The sequence below is a fragment of the Mauremys mutica genome, chromosome 24 (genome assembly GCF_020497125.1).
Source record: "Mauremys mutica isolate MM-2020 ecotype Southern chromosome 24, ASM2049712v1, whole genome shotgun sequence".
NCBI classification, from domain to species: Eukaryota; Metazoa; Chordata; order Testudines; family Geoemydidae; genus Mauremys; species Mauremys mutica.
Window position 1 is genome coordinate 1,804,756 of NC_059095.1, and position 19,701 is coordinate 1,824,456.

The window sequence follows — 19,701 nt, forward strand, 5'->3', positions numbered from 1 at the left end:
GTATCGTCCCCTCCAGCAGTTGCCCTTTTCAGGCCTCACTTCCCAGAAGGAGCCACCCACAGAAAGAGATGTCAGGACCCAAGCACCAGCCTTAACAGGAGCTCGCCACTAAGAAGGTGAGGGCGATATGGGAAGGGGACCCTTCAGTTCCTGCTCCCTGGGGTTTTGGGGAGGCAGATGCTCCCCCTTCTCTGCCGAGCCACTGCGGGTCACCGTGCGCCATGGGGGAACTGCCCCTTTGGAACTATCCCCCCTCCACACAGTCCTTCTGCGCACCCCACCGCTCCTGGGTGGGTCCCTCCGGGGCTCCTGGGTGGGTCCCTCCGGGGCTCCTGGGTGGGTCCCTCCGGGGCTCCCCCACCGCTCCTGGGTGGGTCCCTCCGGGGCTCCCCCACCCCCCACCGCTCCTGGGTGGGTCCCTCCGGGGCTCCTGGGTGGGTCCCTCCGGGGCTCCTGGGTGGGTCCCTCCGGGGCTCCCCCACCCCGCAGCGCCTGGGTCCTGGAGCCACGATTCCCCGGCCTTTCACAGGCGCCTCGCTACCCACCGCAAGTCAAGCCAGGGCCATCCCTAGCCACGGGCTAGCCCGGGAGAGAGAAGCCCCCGCCTCGCCCCGGCACTGCCAGGCGAGCACCGGCCGCGGTCCGACGCCTCCCGGGCACCGGCACGTGGCGCCCAGCCGGGGCAGGGACCCCCACGCAGAGCCCAGCCGGGGGAGCCCCGCTCCCCCGGACCTTGGCTGGGAGCCGGGGCCCGCGCGCGGAGCCGGGGGGGGGGGTCCCAAGCCCGGTCCCGCCGCGAACTCACGGACACTGGGCAGCCCCCGCGCCCGGCCGCCCCCGCGAGCACCAGCACCCACCTGGCCCCCGGGATCAGCTGCTCCAGCCCCGCCCCCTGCTCTCATTGGCTCCGCGTGGCTGCTCCAGCCCCGCCCCCTGCTCTCATTGGCTCCCCTGGGCGGGGAAGCCTGTCGCTACTGGCTGGCTGCAGCGCCCGTCCCGCCTGCATCGGCCTTTGCCCGGCGCCTTCTTAAAGGGGCCGCGGCCTGGGGGCTGCGCGCAGGTGGGCTCAGCCCGGGCTGCGGCTGCTGGGACGTGCAGGGGCTCTGGCCTGGGTCCCTGGCCCGGCACAGGTGGGAGCAGGTCGTAGCAGCCCCCATGCAGAAGGGGCAGCCAGCAGGTCCCAGCATGCACCGCTGCACCCCAGCCTTTGGGACATGCCAGCTCCCAGCATGCACCGCTGCACCCCAGCCCTGGGGAGATGACAGCTCCCAGCATGCACCGCTGCACCCCAGCCCTTGGGACATGCCAGCTCCCAGCATGCACCGCTGCACCCCAGCCCTGGGGAGATGACAGCTCCCAGCATGCACCGCTGCACCCCAGCCCTGGGGAGATGACAGCTCCCAGCATGCACCGCTGCACCCCAGCCCTTGGGACATGCCAGCTCCCAGCATGCACTGCAGCACTCCAGCCCTGGGGAGATGACAGCTCCCAGCATGCACCGCTGCACCCCAGCCCTGGGGACATGCCAGCTCCCAGCATGCACTGCTGCACTCCAGCCCTGGGCAGATGACAGCTCCCAGCATGCTCTGCAGCCACCCACCTCACTGGGATGGCACAGCCCATCAGTGCATGTGCCACTTGATGCTGACAGCCTAGACTCTGCCTCCCCTTTGCAACTTAGATTGAGACAAACACCCTCATTTTAATCCCAGGAGTCCTTGTGGCCGCACAGAGCTGGTGTCCCTGTTACTTTTTTGGTTGAAAGTTAGCTACCTCTGAAATGCAGTCACTGCACCCCCATTCAGTGTCTTTGTCACACCCTGCATCCCAGTGGGGGTGGGGGCTGGCAGGTTGAGAGGTGTGATCAAGGCAGAGCACTGCAGGCTGCACTTCTTTATTAATGACACTATGTATGTGTGGCTGAACTCTGGGGGGGAAAGGGCACATTCAGCCTTCACCTGGAGTAAACTTCCAATCTTCTTCTCTTGTGCTAATAACTCAATAAGTTAACACGTTCATGGATGCTTCCCTTCTTATGTATTGGGACCAGGTCCCTCTGCCTTCATTTCCTGGACTACGCTTCTCACCTCCTCCTCTGTTAGGTCAGGTTCAGGCACCACATTAAGATCATATGGTGGCACCTCTGCCCTAAAAGGGGTTTGTCTATTTAAGAGACTCTCAAAATATTGTTTCCAACTGTCCTTTTGTTTGTTTGAGTATTACTAGTAATCTCCCCTGACCATCATTTACAAATGGTGTTACAATACCACCCTCTTTCCCTCAGCCCTTCATATGGGTTATATCTCAAAATTAAATAACTACTGGATCTTACACATTTTTATCACAACATAAGGCACAAATCCTCATCATACCCTCTGACACCAGAGAAAGTATTTTTAAATTCATAGAAATCTGGGGCTAGGTACAATGCTAGGTACCTCCTGGAGATATCCAAAGAACTTTCCCTAGAATGTGTAACGTATGATCCAGTAACATCTGTCAGCAGGCAGCATTCTGAAATTGGCACCGCAATATGAGAGCCTAAAGGAAGAGATGAAGAAGTAAGCCCCAATTCAGGAAACCATCCCTATTTGGGACAGCACTTGAGCACATGCTTCAGGGCTTTCTTGAATTGTGGCCCTAGACTACTCTGCTTTAATACTCATTTAACAAACAGAAAATCAACACAGAAATTTGAGATTTAAACAAAAGAAGGTCAGTACCCCTGCCAGGATGAGCAGATTAATTCTTCTCCATTATTCATATCACTTTCCTGCACACACAAAGGAGCAATATTCAGTGCAAGGTTACTGATTTACCTCTAGGTTACATTTCAACCAGGAACTTGCAGTATTTTAATTTTTCTGTAAGAAAGGAAACGTGATTTTTTCCTAGGGCAAAAAAGCAACCATTTGTGACGTATGTCCAAGGTCACCAGATCACCACCTTGTGAGTTTTTTTCCAGGTCACTTGACCACTGGTTCATATATATGCATTTATACACACCACTGGTTCATATGGGTATTTTTATGTAAAAGAGACCTTACTGGACAGGGGCAGGAATTAATCCTCCCTTCTCTTCTTTATTTTCTGTCTGAGTCATGCAAGCTTTTAAAATGACACTATCCACATCAAAATCTGAGGAGAAATGTTGAACATATTCAGAAATCCATTCATATGGCCTTGCAAAACTACCTAGAGATGCATCACTTTTTAAAACTGAATTTGTTTTTGATTGCTAGGCCAGTAGCAAAAGAGGATGAAATTTCCTTTCCTTCTTAGTCTGTGATGTTGCGCGCACGCACGCACGCACGCACACACACTCTCTCTCTCTTTTGGTGTGAGTAAGATGGATGAAATTTCTGTTAATGACAGATCCTTGATTTAGTTTATTAAGGGGAAAGAGTGCTAAATGAGGCCCTGTTTTTAGAAATTCTGGAAGACAAGTGCAAAAAGAAGCAGCATTACAGCTGGTCTGCCTATCTGTGCTGGCAAAATGTCTGCCTTGTCTGATTTATAAGTAACTTTGAGGCTTACTGCAAACTGAGAAAAAAGTGAAGCAATAATTTTCCTGAAAAAGCCCTGCCAGCTCTTGTACTTTTTCTGAGAAATGACTCACAGAGACTTGGGAACTTTTCTCTTGGTGATTTGTGCTGGCAAAGAAGCTTGAAGTTGGACCAGCCTGTGCACTGACCGGACCTTATATGAAGTAGGAAAAGGTTGCTTTGATTTTATTCCAGTCCACTGGGCTCAACCTGTACTCTGCTCAGCCAATCTGTCTTTGATTTAGTTTTCTGGTGATATACAAGAACGTACAGCTTCCAGAGAACCTCATAAATATTTCTCTGCCTATGTAGTTACCCCAGAGCCCTTCTGGTAACATTAATCTTCTACAGCCTCATCCCTGAGGAAATTTATCTCTAGGGATGGGAGGGCACTTATGTTATCCATATAGCTGAGGGGGTCACATGAACTTGAACTGTTACCCACTGGGCCAGGGTCCCTACATCACAGCCAGTTTCCATGCTCTGCCAGAGTCCCCACAGTGCCCATGATCCCTGCCCAGCTGGCTTCTCCACATCAAAGCCCACAACCATATCACTGTTGTTGTAGCCTCCCCCTCGAGAGACCCAGAGGGCAGTTGGGGGAGCCCTTCCCCTCATACAGGCACTGAGGGGGAGCGGAGCTGAGGGGGCTCCCATTGAGATACTGAGGGGGGGTGTTGTAAGGGGGGCCTCCACTCATAGAGCCACTGGGGGGGGAGTTGTGGGGGTCTCCCCCATAGAGCCACTGAGGGGGGCTGTGGGGGACTCCCCTTGGGACACTGGGGGGAGGGAGAGCTGTGGGGGGCTCCCCCATAGAGCCACTGAGGGGGAGGGGAGCTGAGGGGGACTCTCCTTGGGATACTGGGGGGAGGGGAGCTGTGGGGGGCTCCCCCATAGAGCCACTGAGGGGGGCTGTGGGAGACTCCCCTTGGGACACTGGGGGGAGGGGGAGCTGTGGGGGGCTCCCCCATAGAGCCACTAAGGGGGAGGGGAGCTGAGGGAGACTCCCCTTGGGACACTGGGGGAGGGGAGCTGTGGGGGGCTCCCCCATAGAGACACTGAGGAGGAGGGGAGCTGTGGGGTCTCCCCCATAGAGACACTGAGGGGGAGGGGAGCTGAGGGGGACTCCCCTTGGGACACTGGGGGAGGGGAGCTGTGGGGGGCTCCCCCATAGAGACACTGAGGGGGAGGGGAGGGGAGCTGAGGGGGACTCCCCTTGGGACACTGAGGGGGGGATGTTGTAAGGGGAGGGCTCCGCTCATAGACCCACTGGGGGAGGGGAGCTGTGGGGGGCTCCCCCATAGAGACACTGAAGGGGAGGGGCACTGGTGGCGGGCTCCCCCCGGGGGGGGGAGGGGATTCCTTGCTGGACCTCACGCACATGTACGTCCTGACGCGAGGGTCACGTCGTACGCGTGACCTCCATCCCGGAAGTGAGCCTCTAGCCCGCGGACCCCACGAGCCGCCGCCGCCGCCGGCTCGCGCTTGCCCCGGCTCCTACTCCGCCGCGTCCGGTCCCGCTGCCCCACGGAGCCCCCTGGCCGGGGCGCCGCGTCCGTGATGTGAAGGCGGCGGCCCCAGGCTGGGCGGGGGAGAGCGGCCCGTCCAGGTGCGCGGCCTCCGGCTGGGGAGTCAGGGGGGCTCCCGGCCAATGGGGGGCCACGGCTGCCATGGGGCGGGGCTTGGGGGGGGTCATGAGATGTCCCTCTCCAGCAGGGGAGGGGCTCTGAGGGTCCCTGTCCAATGGGGATCCAGGGGGTCCTATAGGGAGAGGGGTGGGGGGGTCCCTAGGGGAGGTTATGGGGCGGTCCCTAGGGGAGGTTATGGGGCGGGGCCCGTAGGGAGAAGTGTTATAGGGTGTCCCCGTCCGGTGGGGTCTGCATTCAGTGGGGGCAGCTGAGGCCCATCGGGAAAGGGCTCGAGGGGGTTTGGAGTTGGGGTAGCCCCCATCCACGGGGCTGGAGGGTCTCTAGCCAGGCATGAGCCCTTTCTAGGCGGACACATCGCTAAAGGATCCAGATTTCCTCCTTGGGGTAGGCGGGGCAGCACTTTATCCCAGGAGCTGGCTAGGTGTGTGGCTTTGGCTGGGATTAGCTCTTGCTCTCGGGGAGGGTGAAGGGCTGCAGGGGCTAGCGAGCAGCTTTGGTCTCATTGCCGCAGTTCTGGTTATGTTCTGGGTAGCAGCGAAGGCCTAGCTGGTCCGGTAGGGATTCTGCTCTCTTCCTGCCTCACGGATCTGACTGTTGTGAAAAACAGTTTGAGGGTGTCTGCTGCTGTTAATTGTTGCTGGGGCCGGTGGAGGAAGCTGCTTTGTATTTTTATGAGCAGCCCTATGAACTTCCCCTCTGTATCTCTATCCCTTCCTGCAGGCTGCAGTGTACAGTAAAATGGAGCCCACAGCCTCCGGTGTGTTTTGCAGCAGGGTGCTAAGTATGGTGAACTCTGAAGACGTGAACGCCATCATTTTGGCTCAGAAGAATATGTGAGTCACGTGGAATCTTATCAGCCGAAAAACCCTGCTGTTCTGTCCAATAAATATACAAATGTCCTTCTAATTGTTAGTGTGTCAGACTCACAGATCGTGCCCACTCGTGGCCCCGTGCGGTCCGTGGGGGGTGCCCCTTTCAGTGCGACAGCCCTTCTCAGGGGTCCACTCTCTCTCGGGGTCAGGACCCTCCACCTCCTGGAGCCGCACCTCTCTGAGCCTTAGCACGTCTGTCTCTCGCGGTGGGCCCCCTCAGGGAGTCCACGCGCTCTGGACCCCCCCGGGCCTCCACCCCCGAAGGGGTTGATGCCCCCTGCTCTCTAGATCAGAGCGACTCTCAGCCAGCATGAAACAGGAGGGTTTATTGAGAGTTGAACACAGCACAGGAAACTCACAGGATCTCAAGCCTGGCCTCCCTCAGCCCAGCATATCTCAGTCCCCCTGCATCCAGGTGGGCTCTGCCTGCTCCCCCTCTCCAGCCCCAAGCCCCCCTCCTTCCCAGCTGGGCCTCCAATATCACCAGCCCCAAGCCCCGCCTCTGTCAATTGTCTTCTCTCCAGGTAAACAGGGTTGTAAACAGGAAGGCCTGGGTCTCCCCTCCTCTGGCTGGAACCGGCTGGCCATGTCACCAGGGTCCTCTCTTCACAGCCCATTGTCCTCCCACTGGCCAGAACCGGCTGTGTCTCCTGAGCTGGGCCTCTGGGTCACTAGGTCACCAATCGCTCCCAGTCCCTCTCCGGTCCTCTGTAACAACAAACTCCCTCTCCTCTCACCTCGTTAAACCAGTAACACCCGGGGACACTGAGTCCCACCCCCTGTGCATGCAAACCACTGGAAAACACAGAAAACCCCAAGAAAACCCCCCACTTCGTCACAGTTAGTAATTCATAGAAACTGAATGATTTAGTGGGGTTAGGATGGGATACAAAACCCCTGGTCACTACTTCAAATCTGTCCTAGGTTGCCAGTGACTAACTGACAGCTGTTCTGTTCAGTGCCTGTCAAAATGAGTTGCAAGGTCTTCGTTCAATTCCTAGTGGGCATCTGGGCTACAGAAGAGAGGGTTACATTTGCCACTTGTAGGCTGCGCTAGCTGAGAGGTCAAAACAGAAAGAGCTGATCTTTCCAGGGCATGGGTGAGATGCTTTGTGGTAATGGAAGCTTCCTCAATTGCTGGTGCTTTGTCAATTCTGGGAATAAACAGGGGCCTTTAGTCTGCAGTGCTATCAAGTCAGCACCATCCTTAGTGCTGAATTCATTTCCTTTTTTAAACAAATTGTAAATATTAAGAAAAGTCCATCCGGCACATCTTAGCTGATCTTCACGTCTGTTCTCCCTCTTGCTGCTTCTTCAGACTCCTCAATTCACTTATTTTGAATTCTTCCCTCCACCCCCAAATTTTCTGACAACTTTCCTGTCAGGAGAAATAGTCAATTAGACTCTGATTGATTTCACTAGGGTTTTGCCCAGGGTGGAATTTTGCATGCAGAGTTTTCCGGGCAGGATTGGGGCTTTAATCACTTTGAAAGCTTTTCAAGGTGGAGAAAAGAAGGATATAATTTTCTTTCTGACTTTTGTGGGGTTTGTGCATGTTTTGAGAAAATTGTGAAGAATCTTACCTGGTGTGCTTTATTTTTTGGAAACTCATGGACAAATTTCCCATGTTTCTTCCTAACTCTAGGCTCGATAGATTTGAGAAAACCAACGAGATGCTGCTCAACTTTAATAATCTGTCCAATGTACGCATGCAGCAGATGAATGAGAGGTTCCTGCATCACACTAGGACGCTGGTGGAAATGAAGAAAGATCTAGATAGTATATTCCGAAGAATCAGGTGGGTTCTGGATTCAGGATCTGGGATGCTGCGTCTCTCTACAGTGCCTCCTGTTGGATGATAGAGGAAGGGCCCTGAGAGGATTCCAAGGGTGTCCTGCCCTGCTTTCCCTGTCCCAGACAAGGTTACTGAGACAGTGACCTCTGTACAGCACCCCAGGAGGGTCACAAAACAACAGAATGGTGACTAACAAACATGTTCAGAAGGGGAGTGAATAAAAGGCATAGGTTGCTTTTACTCTGCAAAACAAACCAACGTGGGAGGAGGAGGGATGTGGTGCTTTCCATAGTACATTGGGTGTCAGGGCTCCTGGCTTCCAGTCCTAGCTCTGCCACTGACTGTGTGACTGATCAAGCTACTTCACCTCTCCATGCCTCTGCAAAATGGGGATAATACAGACCCACCTCACAGAGGCCTTATGGGGGTGTGATATTCTTGGGTAAAAGGCGGTAGAGAAGGATTAAATATTATTTAAAAACTTCTGATTTCAATTCTGGGGACAGCCTGGTCTTTGCTAAGGTGGAGGTAGTCATGAGACTGTCGAGTCTGCAAAGCAGTAGAGTATTTGTTGATTTATAGTGAATTACTTTATTTAAAAGCTCTGGGGCGCGGGGGGGGGGGGTGTTTTGGCCCCCTTACTTCTCAGTGCATGGAGAGCAGCAGCAGGTGCCTCTGTCATATGGTGGGGAGGTGCAGCAAGCAGACAGTCCATGAAGAGACTGGGAGGCTGCTGGAGCCATCAGGGGTCCTGGAGCTGCTGCTCCTTGGTTGGGGCGCATGATACATCTCAACGCAGCAGTGCCCCATTTCCAGGGTGGGAAGGGACCTCAGGCTCCCTGCTTGCTATGGGGTTTAATAAAGTGCTTGAAGGGAAATGTCCCCTTGGGGAACATCTGGCAAGAGGAGATGTGGTCAGGACTGTGACACTTCTCTCCTCACATCTAGCCTTTGTTCAGCAGGGTCCAGAGCTCAGGAGGGCCTGGGATTTCTGTTCCTGCGACAGCATGAACGTGCAGTGCAAGGGCATTTTATCTTAATCCGCTTAAAGGGTTCCTGCAACAAAGCTTGTTCTGCTGAATACTTGGCAGCTCTTTCGTTGGAGCGGAGGGGGGCAAAGGGTTGGTAGATATATTTATGTACTTTGTTAAAACTCAGCTCTCTTTTTCTTCTCCCTCCTGCCCCCTTACAGGACCCTGAAAGGGAAGCTGGCCAAACAGTACCCAGAAGCTTTCAGCAGTGAGTGTCTCCTTGTTATTCAATCTGACTTACAGCCTTTATATTGGCTTCCTTCCACTCTGATAAATCAGTACTTCTGGTTACTCTAGAGTCCAGGGCATCCGACGCTAAAGAGAAAGGTGTGTTTGGGCCAGGGGCTGGCAGCTTCAGTCTCTAGTAAACACCTCTGTGTTACCCAGTGAAAGGTGGCTGTGTGTAGGGTACAAAGCTCCAAATGGCTGCCAAGTTGAGTGCACATCACAGCAAAAGAGCTGGCAGGCTTTTTGTTACTACAATAATGAGCAGCCAGAGTTTTTTGAAATAGAAATTGTAAGTTCTAGCACTCTTGAGTCCTTCCTGAATCTATTTCAGTGTTTGAGGATTCCTTCTGCACTCACCTGTTCCCTCTTGCTGATACCTGTACCATGGCTTCTTTACTCTGGGGAGCTGGAGCAGCTTATGTGGCAAAGATACCTGGAGTCCTGTCGTCTTTATGCAGATAGAATAAACGGCCGAGGTAACAATTGTCTCTCTCCTTCCAGATATTCATGAATCTCCAATTCTAGAAGACGATGATGATTTTGACCCTCTTCCAAAAAGCCCGGCGACCACCATTGCTACCTCTGAGCAGAGCACAGAGTCTTGTGACACGAGCCCTGACGTTATTTCTCCAACCATGAGTCAGGATTTTGAGGATTTATCACAAGGCCGGTATGATTCTCCAGCTGTTAATGGACAGAGTCTAACAGATGATGAAATGGCCAATGAGCTGGACTAACACATACTAAAAACTAAGGCATCAGCTGAATCAGCTGCATGGACTATGGAGCGCAACCAGAGAACTTCCTGTCCTCTATTTATATTTCTGTGTTTCTTTGGCCATTTACTTTTTTGTGGGGAGAGGGAAAGTGAAGGCTGAGTGGAGAGGGGCCCATCACATGGTATTAAAACGGCCATCTTAATGCAAACGTCAAGTCTGGATATGGCAAACATGCAAAATGTTTGGATTGAAATGATTCTCGTCTGTTCTTGTTTGTGTGTTCAGGGGAGAGCAGTAAACCCAAAGTTCAGCTTTGATCGTTAGTTTCTGGACAGAGATCGTCTCAGAAGAGCACTCAAACTGCTTTTGTTTACTTACTTTGTTTTACCCAGAAATCTTGAGGCTCTGTAACTTACAGTGCATGCAAACCCAGACTATAGCCTCCTTACCGGCATGGTACAGATATCTCTCAGCTGTGGCTCGCAGGAGCGTGTACTTGCAAAGCAACAGCAGCTTGCTTTTTGGGGTCGTCTCTGCCTTCTGAGAGGCCTGCCTGCTCTACAGGGCCATGTAGCTAATTAAGATATGCTAATGATTTCTCTAGCACCTACAGAACCTCTTTTCCCACACAGTGGCAAGAACCTGAAGTCCTCTTTCCTTAAGTGCTCAGCTGTCCTGTGCTGCAGCTCTGATTTTCATGAGGGAATCTTTCATAACTGCACTTACATTGCTTAATGGAGATCTTTGAATGGAACAGTTTGACAACTGCTGTGGCTGTACCTTGCTCTCTATAGTGTTCATCATATGTTAAATTATCAGATAGTTTCTTTGGGTAAAACCTTTCATTTTTCAAACAGTGATAAAGAAAGACGCTGTACCGAAATGTCTGCTTCTTGTCTGTTTTCACCTGACTTTGCCAATGTCTGTGTTACTGTATTGCTGAGAGCCAGGGTGGAAATAACTAACCCTGCTGTAAACCTAGGAGGGAGGGGAAAGTTGCCCTCTAATCCTCAGTGGTTGTGATCAGCGTATCTCCAGAAATATTATAGTGAAAAGAAAATATTTTTGTATTACATGTTTACAAATGCTAGACGAAAATAACCACTAGAGACTCCATTAATAAAACATCCATCCAAACCACTTCATGTTCCTTCTTTATTAGGTGGAATTTGTGCATGAACGCTGTAACTTCTGGTCATTAGAGGTGAAGTTTGGTTTCTCTGATAGGCTAAAAGAGTTACAGCCACTACAGCTATCACATAAGGGACATAGGAGTGGGCCTAATTATAGGGATGCAATCACCACACCATGATTAAGAGTGTGAATTAAATGAAAATAGGAGCAAAATAGGTGAACTTTACTGGACAAAGCAAAGGCCAGATTTTGAGAGCAACCGAGGGAAGCAGGTCAGTGCTTTATGAATCTGCCTTTGCTCCCAATTCAAAATATTTTAATAGCAGTGGCCAATAGCACCACTAAATTAGCTGTAGCATAGCGGTATATATTGCTTTAGGCAAATGAGGATCCTGCACAAGGCTCACAACCTCAGCCCTGGATTTTATATCCAGATACAGAAAAGTGGCCATGTTGGTGGAAACTGTCACTTCACCAGAGGAATTGGGGTAACACTTTAAAAACAAAGAAGCTTTAGTTTAAAGTGAATTAGTGTTGGTGCTACATACATTGAGAAAACATTCATTCCTGCAGAGCTGGGGCCTGCCCACGGCGTGTGAACAATGTATACTGAGAAAGTTACTTCCAGAAGTTAGCAGAAGTGATCAAAGGCTTTCCCTTAAATGAGAAAGGAAAGTTGTTTAATGCTGGGAGAAAGAAGCTGTGCAGACCTGCTGCCACCCCCTCAGGAATGAGCAACAATGACAAATGGTTGTGGGACAACACCCCACCATGCTGTGAATTCTGCCCTGGACAAATGCTTGGTGCGTTGGGTGGGGAGATTTAATCCCCAAACACTGAAGCTGTTTCCTGGGTCGGTGTGTCACGTACAGCTGGTTTTAAGCCCCAAACACAAAGCAGAGTCCTGCAGGAATTTTATCTACCTCTGAGAGCATCTTACATTTTGGAAGCAGCTCTACAGTACCTGAGGCTGATAAAGCGTTTTGAACTGTCCATGTGCATGTGTAGCATGTGGGTATCACACGGAATCCTAGAACTGGAAGGGACCTCAAGAGGTCATCTAGTCCAGTCCCCTGCACTCATGCTAGGATTAAGTATTACGTAGACCATCTCTGACAGGTGTTTGTCTAACCTGCTCTTATTAATCCCCAATGATGGACATTCCACAACCTCCCTGGGCAATTTATTCCAGTGCTTCACCACCCTGACAGGAAGTTTTTCCTAATGTCCAACCTAAACCTTCCTTGCTGCAATTTAAGCCATTGCTGCTTCTCCTGCCCTCAGAGGTTAATAAGAACAATTTACCTCCCTCCTCCTTGTAACAATCTTTTACATACTTGAAAACTGTTATCATGTCCCCTCTCAGGCTTCTCTTCTCCAGACTAAACAAACGCAGTTTTTTCAATCTTTCCTCATAGGTCATGTTTTCTAGACCTTTAATCATTTTTGTTGCTCTTCTCTGGACTCTCCAATTTGTCCACATCCTTCCTGAAGTGTGGCACCCAGAACTGGACACAATACTCCAGTTGAGGCCTAATCATTGTGAAGTAGAGCAAAAGAATTATTTCTCATGTCTTGCTTACAACACTCCTGCTAATATATTCCAGAATTATGTTTGCTTTTTTTGCAACAGTGTTACACTGTTGACTCATATTTAGCTTGTGAAAAGAATAGGAGTACTTGTGGCACCTTAGAGGCTAACAAATTTATTGTAGCATAAGCTTTCGTGGGCTACAGCTCACTTCATCGGATGCATGTAGTGGAAATACAGAAGGAAGATATATATATAGATAGATATATATACACACACACACACAGGGAACATGAAACTCCCATTGTTTCATGTTCCCTGTGTGTATATATATCTTCCTTCTGTATTTTGTCCTTATTGAATTTCATCCTATTTACTTCAGACCATTTTTCCAGTTGGTCAGGATTATAATTCAAAATGATCTGATCCTCCAAAGCACTTGCAACCCCCTCCCAGCTTGGTATCGTCCTCAAACTCTGTAAGTGTACTCTCTATGTCATTATCTAAATCACCGATGAAGATATTGAACAGAACTGGACCCAGAACTGATCCCAGCGGGACCCCACTCGTTATGCCCTTCCAGCATGATTGTGATCCACTGATAACTACTCTCTGGGAACATTTTCCAATCAGTTTTGCACCCACCTTATAGTAGCTCCATTGAGGTTGTATTTCCCTAGTTTGTTTATGAGCCGGTCGTGCGAGACAGTATCAAAAGCCTTACTAAAGTCAAGATGTAGCACATCTACCGCTTCCCCCCATCAACAAGGCTTGTTACCTTGTGAAAAAAAGCTCTCAGGTTGGTTTGACACGCTTTGTTCTTGACAAATCCATGCTGTTCCTTATCCCCTTATGATCTGCTAGGCGTTTGCAAACCGATTGCTTAATTATTTGCTCCATTATCGTTCCCGGTACAGCAGTTAAGGTGACTGGTCTGTAACGCCACTAGATTTGCCCTGGTCCAGTCTTCCAGTGGCTCAGCTGGCTCCTCAGGCAGCCCCTCGGGTGCCCCAGGGGGCGGTATCCGGGCGTGTGTTGCACCTACACCTGCCTGACCCCCCCTCCCCCCGCCCAAGACCCGGACCCCGCCCACAGCCCCGCGCTGACTCCGCCCCCGGAGGGACTCTCCTGCCCGGGAGCTGATTGGCGCGGAGCTTGACCGGGGGCGGGGCGCTGGTTATGACGCAAGGCACGAGGTGGGCGGGGGGCATCTATTATAATACTGCGTGCGCGGGACGTCTGACGTAACGCCCGCGTGCGCTGGGCTGTTTCCGGTTCCGGGGGGCTCTTTCTCTTCTCTCCAGCGAGGCGGCCGGACGGCTGGGTGAGCGGCGCGGGGGCCGGGCGTGGGGCCGGGCTCGGGGGGGGAGGCTGCGGCCCGGACTCCGCCAGGCCGGGGCAGACCCCCCCTCCCCCGCAGGGTGGCCGCTTAGCCCGTCGGGGGCCGGGTCGGGCTCGGTGGGGAGTGGGCCCGGGCGGGTGGGGCTGGCAGGGGGCGGGCTCGGGGGGGCGGCCCGGGGGGGGACAGTGGGGGGCGGGGCGGGCTGTGGCCAGGACTCTGCCAGGCCGGGGCAGACCCCCCCTCCCCCGCAGGGTGGCCGCTTAGCCCTCCGGGGGCCGGGCTCGGGGGAGCGGCCGGGGGCCGGTGCGGGTGGGGGGGTAGGCCCGGGCGGGTGGGGCCGGCAGAATGGGAGGGGGCGGCCTGGGACCGGCGGCGGTGGGGTGGGGCGGCCCGGGGGAGGGAAAAGGGCTGCGGCCCGGACTCTGGCAGGCCGGGGCAGATCCCCCCCCCTCCCCCGCAGGGTGGCCGCTTAGCCCGGCGGGGCCGGGGGCCGGGCTCGGGGGAGCGGCGTGGGGCCGGCAGGATGGGAGGGGGCGGGCTCGGGGGACTGGCGGCGGTTGGGGGAGGGCTGCGGCCCGGACTCTGCCAGGCCGGGGCAGACCCCCCCCTCCCTCGCAGGGTGGCCGCTTAGCCCGGCGGGGCCGTGGCCCGGCTCGCCACGCGGGCTGCGGCTGGCGCTGAGCGGCTGTCGGCTCTTGCAGGGGACACGCGCGCGCCAAGATGCAGATCTTCGTGAAAACCCTGACGGGCAAAACCATCACCTTGGAGGTGGAGCCCAGCGACACCATCGAGAATGTCAAGGCCAAGATCCAGGACAAGGAGGGTAAGGGGCGGCAGGACGCGGGGCCCCGCTCGGCTCGAAGGCGGGGGCCACAGTTGGTAAAGCTGCGGCCGTCAGTGCCTGTCCCCTGCACCGCCTTTGGGGGCCTTAATCTCTCCTTGGCAGCTTTACCCTCCAGTGGGGTCTGGACACCCTTTTATCTAATATGGGGGGCTGGCCCCTGCTCAGAGACTGGGGGGGCTGGCCGTGCTGGGTCTAGTCTGTCTTGATCCTGTCCTCTTTGTCCACCTCCGCTCCCCTGCTGTGCACCTGGTCACAGATGAGGGGACAGCTGGGCCACATTTCAGTGGGTGGTGGTGTCCTCAGTGATGGAAGTTGCAGTTTCTGTGACACAATTGTGGCCTGTGACCTTTTTTTCAGCTTTATAAAGAATGGTCCCTGACATACCTTCTGTCTGAGCTCTTGGGCTCTGCACTCCTGAGGCATGGATGGTGGGTGGATCATGAATGCTGTTTACCTACCCCTAAAATGCAACTGCTAAGACATGGTAGCAGTTAAACACCCGCACAGCATTGCTGCACATAGGGCTGTGCAACTAAGTGCCCATGGGGTTCAGAGTGGAGTTCTAGCCATGATGGTCCCAGGATGTTAGAGCGGCAAGATGGATGAGGCAACTTCTGTTGATCCAATAAAAGATACTGCCTCATCCATCTCCTCTCTATTTGGTTCTGCAGCAAATTAAAAAAAAAAAGTTTAGTTTGACCCAAAACGTGTTTTGAAACTTGGTGAAAATTTTTTTGTCAACCAAAACATTTTGTTTAACTTTTGAGGAAATTCCAAAACAAAACTGAAATGTTTTACCTCTTCATTTAGGAAGTGGCAGACTTTGTGAATTGTTTTGATTGACCCAAATCTGCATTTTTTTTTTAAATTTTCTTTTTTTGTGAGAAGGTTTTGCATAAAAATGTTGTGGAGTTGACACGAGTGCCACCACCCCAGTAGTGCTAATCAAGACCTCCTTATGCTATGCTGTTGTGCTACAGCAGATCTGCCTCCCTGTAGTATAGTGCCCCATGGGTCATGGTTTGCTCTTCAAATAATCTCAATGTGATGACAAAAGCAATTCAGTATTCCATGCATGGATGTCTTGTAGGTATTCCTCCTGACCAACAGCGTCTGATCTTTGCTGGGAAGCAGCTGGAGGATGGGCGTACCCTCTCGGACTACAACATCCAAAAAGGTATTGTTTGACAGCATATTACCACTGTAAAAGACTTGGGCTCAAGCATGGTTGCTAAACAGTAGCTTAAAGAACCACTAGAAGAAACTCAGCTCTTTCTGCCTGCAGAAGCTATCACATGGTGTCTTCTACAAGCACTGGGGAATATTGAAGTGAATTCACATCTCAGAAAAGGATTTCAGGGTCATGGTGAATAACTTATAGAATGAGTTTGATACAATGAGGGAGCTAAGAGCAAATGTCTTCCTTGACTATGTAAGTAGGGGAATAATGACTAAAGTGTAGTGAGGAGTGGTGTGACATTATCAAGTGTTAGTAAGATGGTTATTGGGATACTGTGTCCAGCTCTGGTGTGAACACAGACTGGAAACTCTTCAGAAAAGAGCTACAAGAACAGGCATTGTCTTGGAAAGCCTGCCTTAAAATAAAATAAGACTAAACAAGCTCAGTCTATTTAATTTACAAAGGTAAGATTATCTCAGGGTGGTAGAAGTACCCACATGGGGACTAAATTTGATAGCAGTGGGCTCTAGACAAAGGCATAACAAGATCCAATGAGGCTAGATAAATTTCAGACTAGAAATGAGGTGCACATTTTTTAGTGGAGTGTAATTAACCATTGGAGCAAATCCTCTAGTGATGTGGATTCTACACCATGTGCAAGTCTTTAAACCACGATTCATAAGTCGCTTTACAATGTGCCTCATCTCAACTGGAAGTTGTAGTCTTGATGCAGGAACTACCTGGTGAAACTGTCTGGCCTGTGGTGTATACAAAGTTCTTCTAGATCACAATGGGCCCTTCTGGCTTTAAAATCTAAGAATTTGAGGTTTCATGTAAGATGCTGTTGCTGTCTTCTGTGTCTATAGCGTATGGACTCTTAGAAATGGCTTTGAAAAAACTGGCTTTGTGGTGTTCACCACTATCCATAGATGACCTGGGTTTGTGGGGTTTAGGCTGCGACACCTGTACAGTGTCGTAAGAACAATAAGGGGGGCCCAGGTGTCTAAAGAACTGGAGAGCTTGTCCCATTTGCCTTTCGGATACCGCCAGGAGGGAGGGTTGGGAGAGCCATGACAGTCTGGTTCTGCAGTGGGAATTTGAGTTAATTTGGGGTTGAGACTAAAACCACCAGAACTGAAGTAGTCACTTCTTTCTGTGGCAGTAACACTTGGAACCTGGAGTCCCATTGTGCTCATCCCTCTGCAGACAGTCTCTGTGCCAGCTCGGAAATGCTGCTAACTCAGTATTTCTACTTTCAGAATCCACTCTGCACTTGGTGCTGCGTTTGCGTGGAGGCATCATTGAGCCTTCCCTTCGCCAGCTCGCACAGAAGTACAACTGCGACAAAATGATCTGCCGCAAGTATGTGTCGTCTTATGCAATAGACTCAGCGTTACAGCCTCTGGAGGGAGTGTAGCCGCTGCCCTCTGAGAGTGAACAGCTTTGAGCAGCATCCTTACATCCTTATTTGTGCTCTGACGTGTAGTGGGTATCGTCAGGTGATCAGTGGGCTAGGAGGCAATTGGTAATGGAATCTGTCATAGAATAGACTGCTCTGTCTTGGCCTAAAGAGCCTGAGGAGGAGCTGGGCTGAGTAGCTAACTGCATTGGGCAACTACAGCAGTTTCCTGGCAGCTTTAACACCTTTTACCTCCAGCTAATGCTGTATCAATGTCCTAACCTCCTAGAGAGGCTCCTGTTCTGGATAAGCAGCAAAGAAGGATGCATCTGACGAAGTGGGTATTCACCCACGAAAGCTCATGCTCCAAAACGTCTGTTAGTCTATAAGGTGCCACAGGATTCTTTCCTGCTTTTACAGATCCAGACTAACACGGCTACCCCTCTGATACTGTTCTGGATAGGTCCGCTTCAGTCACTGGGGCTGGGAAGGGCCTGTGGTGGGTCGCCTTGCCCATTCTGCGTGGGAAAGAGGAGATTGGTGGGTGTCGCATTCTCTACTGCACTGGTAGCTGTTCATTAAAATCCCTTTGCATCATAAACCCAGGAGGCTAGAACAAATTTACATTTGTCCTTCCTATATAAGTTAAACTTTCCTCATTCTCTTCAGCTGCATATTCTTCCCCTGTGCTTGCTGCCTCTAGTACATATGCTAGTAGTGTTTATAGGGGGGTTGACTGGGATCTTGCCATGCGAGGCAGAGCCTCTTGGGAGTTCCCGACCCCCAGAAGAGTTGACTGCTGTTCTTCTGCCTGTTTCAGGTGCTACGCCCGCCTGCACCCTCGTGCTGTTAACTGCCGTAAGAAAAAGTGTGGCCACACCAACAATCTGCGTCCCAAGAAGAAGGTCAAGTAGAGGGAGCACCTGTCTTCGGCCCGTGTGGCTGTGCGCTGTTGAATTCAAGTTGGGTAGTCAGTCTGCTGCAATGTAGCTTGGTCCTGTGTGAGGCAGGGGTGTGTTAAATAAATCTACTTCCAGTGCTCAGCCATGCGTCTATCATTTATCCTCTGCCCTCTCACCTGCACAGTTGCTTTCACATACTTTAATGCTGTCCAGAACAATGCACATGATCTTCTCTGCATATCCTGTAAAATGTGTTCTCACTGCATAGCCTTTCAACATGAAATGCAGGGCTTGATTCAGATACTTCTCTGCCAATATTCCTGTACAGTAGAAACAGAATTCAGTAGCTAAGTCCATGGACTATATCGTTTGCTAAAAGCACACCTCCGATTCAAGGTGATACCTATTTTCTTGTTGGTTTAAAGGGAATAGTCTCTAGGAATAGGTTGAAGATTTCTTTGGCTAGTTTGCCACTTTAGGATGGTGTAATCAGGATTGCACCAAAACCTGTTCTGGTGGCTGGGGGAGGGTGAACCCTGGGAGATTCCAGACCCCAGTGGTTGGAATAAAAGCCCAGCAGCAGTGAGGCAGCAGCTACAGTACTATAGGGGCAGCACTGGGAAGACAGCTTGTTCCTCAGCTTCACCCACAAAGGACCACGTCAGTCAGGAAGAGGAGAAATGCCTTTCCTCCTACCAAAATAACTCACCGACAGGTAAGAGGGGGGCAGGAGAGTTAGCCTCTTCCCTTGTGTTCTGAGCGACTGCCCCTTGCAATGGACAGATCCTGGTGCCACACTGAAAAGGCAAACTATATGGCAAAGTGACAGATCAGTGCTTGGTGCCATCCTAGTGAGCTGAAAGCCTGGACAATCTATTTGGGGAATTGTTTGCTCCAATTCAGCACAAGCTCCTGCTCAGATGTACTAGTGCCTGTTTGGTGGCTGGAGTTTGATTTGAGCTTGACCCTAAATCAGCTGCCCTTGTAAGGAAGGGGGGTTTACTAGCCCATTGTGTTCTGACATGGGGCTTTTACTCAAAACACAGAGATGAAGGGTAGGAGTACTTGTGGCACCTTAGAGACTAACAAATTTATTTGATGAAGGGTGTTTTCTGGAATGAAATGCAGGTGGAAGGTTCCTGGTTTAGCTCTGCCAACATACCTCACCCCTGGCCTGTGATCTTGTAGATGAGAAGAAACACCATGAGAGCCGTGCCCCCCACTTCATGGCCACCTGTCACCTAGGTCAGGATTTGAACCTGGCTAGTGCACAGTACAGCTCTGAGGGAAATGGTAGTCCGGTTTCTAGCTCGGAAGATAGGGGTCATGGAGCTGAGTGAGTTTACAATTCCAGAACCCAAAAGAGCAGGTGTAGACACCTTGTTCTAAGTGAGGAAATATTTTACCTCTGGGCTGGGACCTTTCATACTGGCCTCCAACATCAGCTTGCATGAGCTTTAGCCCAGCAACATCTGCATCAAGGCTCCACTGCAGGAGGCTGCCCTCTGGCTCCGGTGACTGGGAATGGCA

General features: G+C 51.7%; 3 protein-coding genes across 10 annotated transcripts in view; 2 read left to right on the plus strand and 1 right to left on the minus strand.

The window, feature by feature from the left end:
* FKBP8 (FKBP prolyl isomerase 8) overlaps nucleotides 1-897 on the minus strand; it is a 22,430-nt gene extending 21,533 nt beyond the window's left edge. The window contains exon 1 of one of the 5 annotated variants that reach the window (XM_044998498.1): nucleotides 858-897. The gene's annotated coding sequence lies outside the window, so the exon portion shown is untranslated. Of the gene's footprint in view, nucleotides 1-545; nucleotides 719-805; nucleotides 826-857 lie in introns of those variants that run through there. The other 4 variants (XM_044998502.1, XM_044998499.1, XM_044998501.1 and 1 more) reach the window with 4 other exon arrangements.
* Nucleotides 75-10,996, plus strand: KXD1 (KxDL motif containing 1). 4 transcript variants are annotated; one of them, XM_044998505.1, is made up of 5 exons: nucleotides 75-116; nucleotides 5,915-6,027; nucleotides 7,712-7,864; nucleotides 9,054-9,100; nucleotides 9,622-10,996. In XM_044998505.1, the coding sequence occupies exons 2-5, from the start codon at nucleotides 5,933-5,935 to the stop codon at nucleotides 9,855-9,857; spliced, it is 531 nt and encodes a 176-aa protein (XP_044854440.1). In that variant the 5' UTR covers nucleotides 75-116; nucleotides 5,915-5,932; the 3' UTR covers nucleotides 9,858-10,996. The 4 variants fall into 4 exon arrangements, with proteins under 4 accessions (XP_044854440.1, XP_044854438.1, XP_044854441.1 ...); XM_044998503.1 differs by lacking the exon at nucleotides 75-116 and adding an exon at nucleotides 4,963-5,154; XM_044998506.1 differs by lacking the exon at nucleotides 75-116 and adding an exon at nucleotides 5,466-5,578.
* A 2,715-nt stretch (nucleotides 10,997-13,711) lies between these two features.
* UBA52 (ubiquitin A-52 residue ribosomal protein fusion product 1) lies at nucleotides 13,712-18,312 on the plus strand. Its single transcript, XM_044998707.1, has 5 exons — nucleotides 13,712-13,828; nucleotides 14,548-14,669; nucleotides 15,781-15,867; nucleotides 17,130-17,232; nucleotides 18,090-18,312. The coding sequence occupies exons 2-5, from the start codon at nucleotides 14,567-14,569 to the stop codon at nucleotides 18,181-18,183; spliced, it is 387 nt and encodes a 128-aa protein (XP_044854642.1). The 5' UTR covers nucleotides 13,712-13,828; nucleotides 14,548-14,566; the 3' UTR covers nucleotides 18,184-18,312.
* The last annotated feature ends 1,389 nt before the right edge of the window (nucleotides 18,313-19,701 follow it).

Excerpts from the sequence above, each read along its gene's own strand:
- KXD1 (XM_044998505.1), top strand. The coding sequence starts at position 5,933 with ATGGAGCCCACAGCCTCCGGTGTGTTTTGCAGCAGGGTGCTAAGTATG. Across the intron at positions 6,028-7,711 it reads ATTTTGGCTCAGAAGAATAT|GCTCGATAGATTTGAGAAAA; the intron begins GTGAGTCACGTG and ends TCCTAACTCTAG. Across the intron at positions 7,865-9,053 it reads AGTATATTCCGAAGAATCAG|GACCCTGAAAGGGAAGCTGG; the intron begins GTGGGTTCTGGA and ends GCCCCCTTACAG.
- UBA52 (XM_044998707.1), top strand. The coding sequence starts at position 14,567 with ATGCAGATCTTCGTGAAAACCCTGACGGGCAAAACCATCACCTTGGAG. Across the intron at positions 14,670-15,780 it reads CAAGATCCAGGACAAGGAGG|GTATTCCTCCTGACCAACAG; the intron begins GTAAGGGGCGGC and ends GATGTCTTGTAG. Across the intron at positions 15,868-17,129 it reads GGACTACAACATCCAAAAAG|AATCCACTCTGCACTTGGTG; the intron begins GTATTGTTTGAC and ends TTCTACTTTCAG.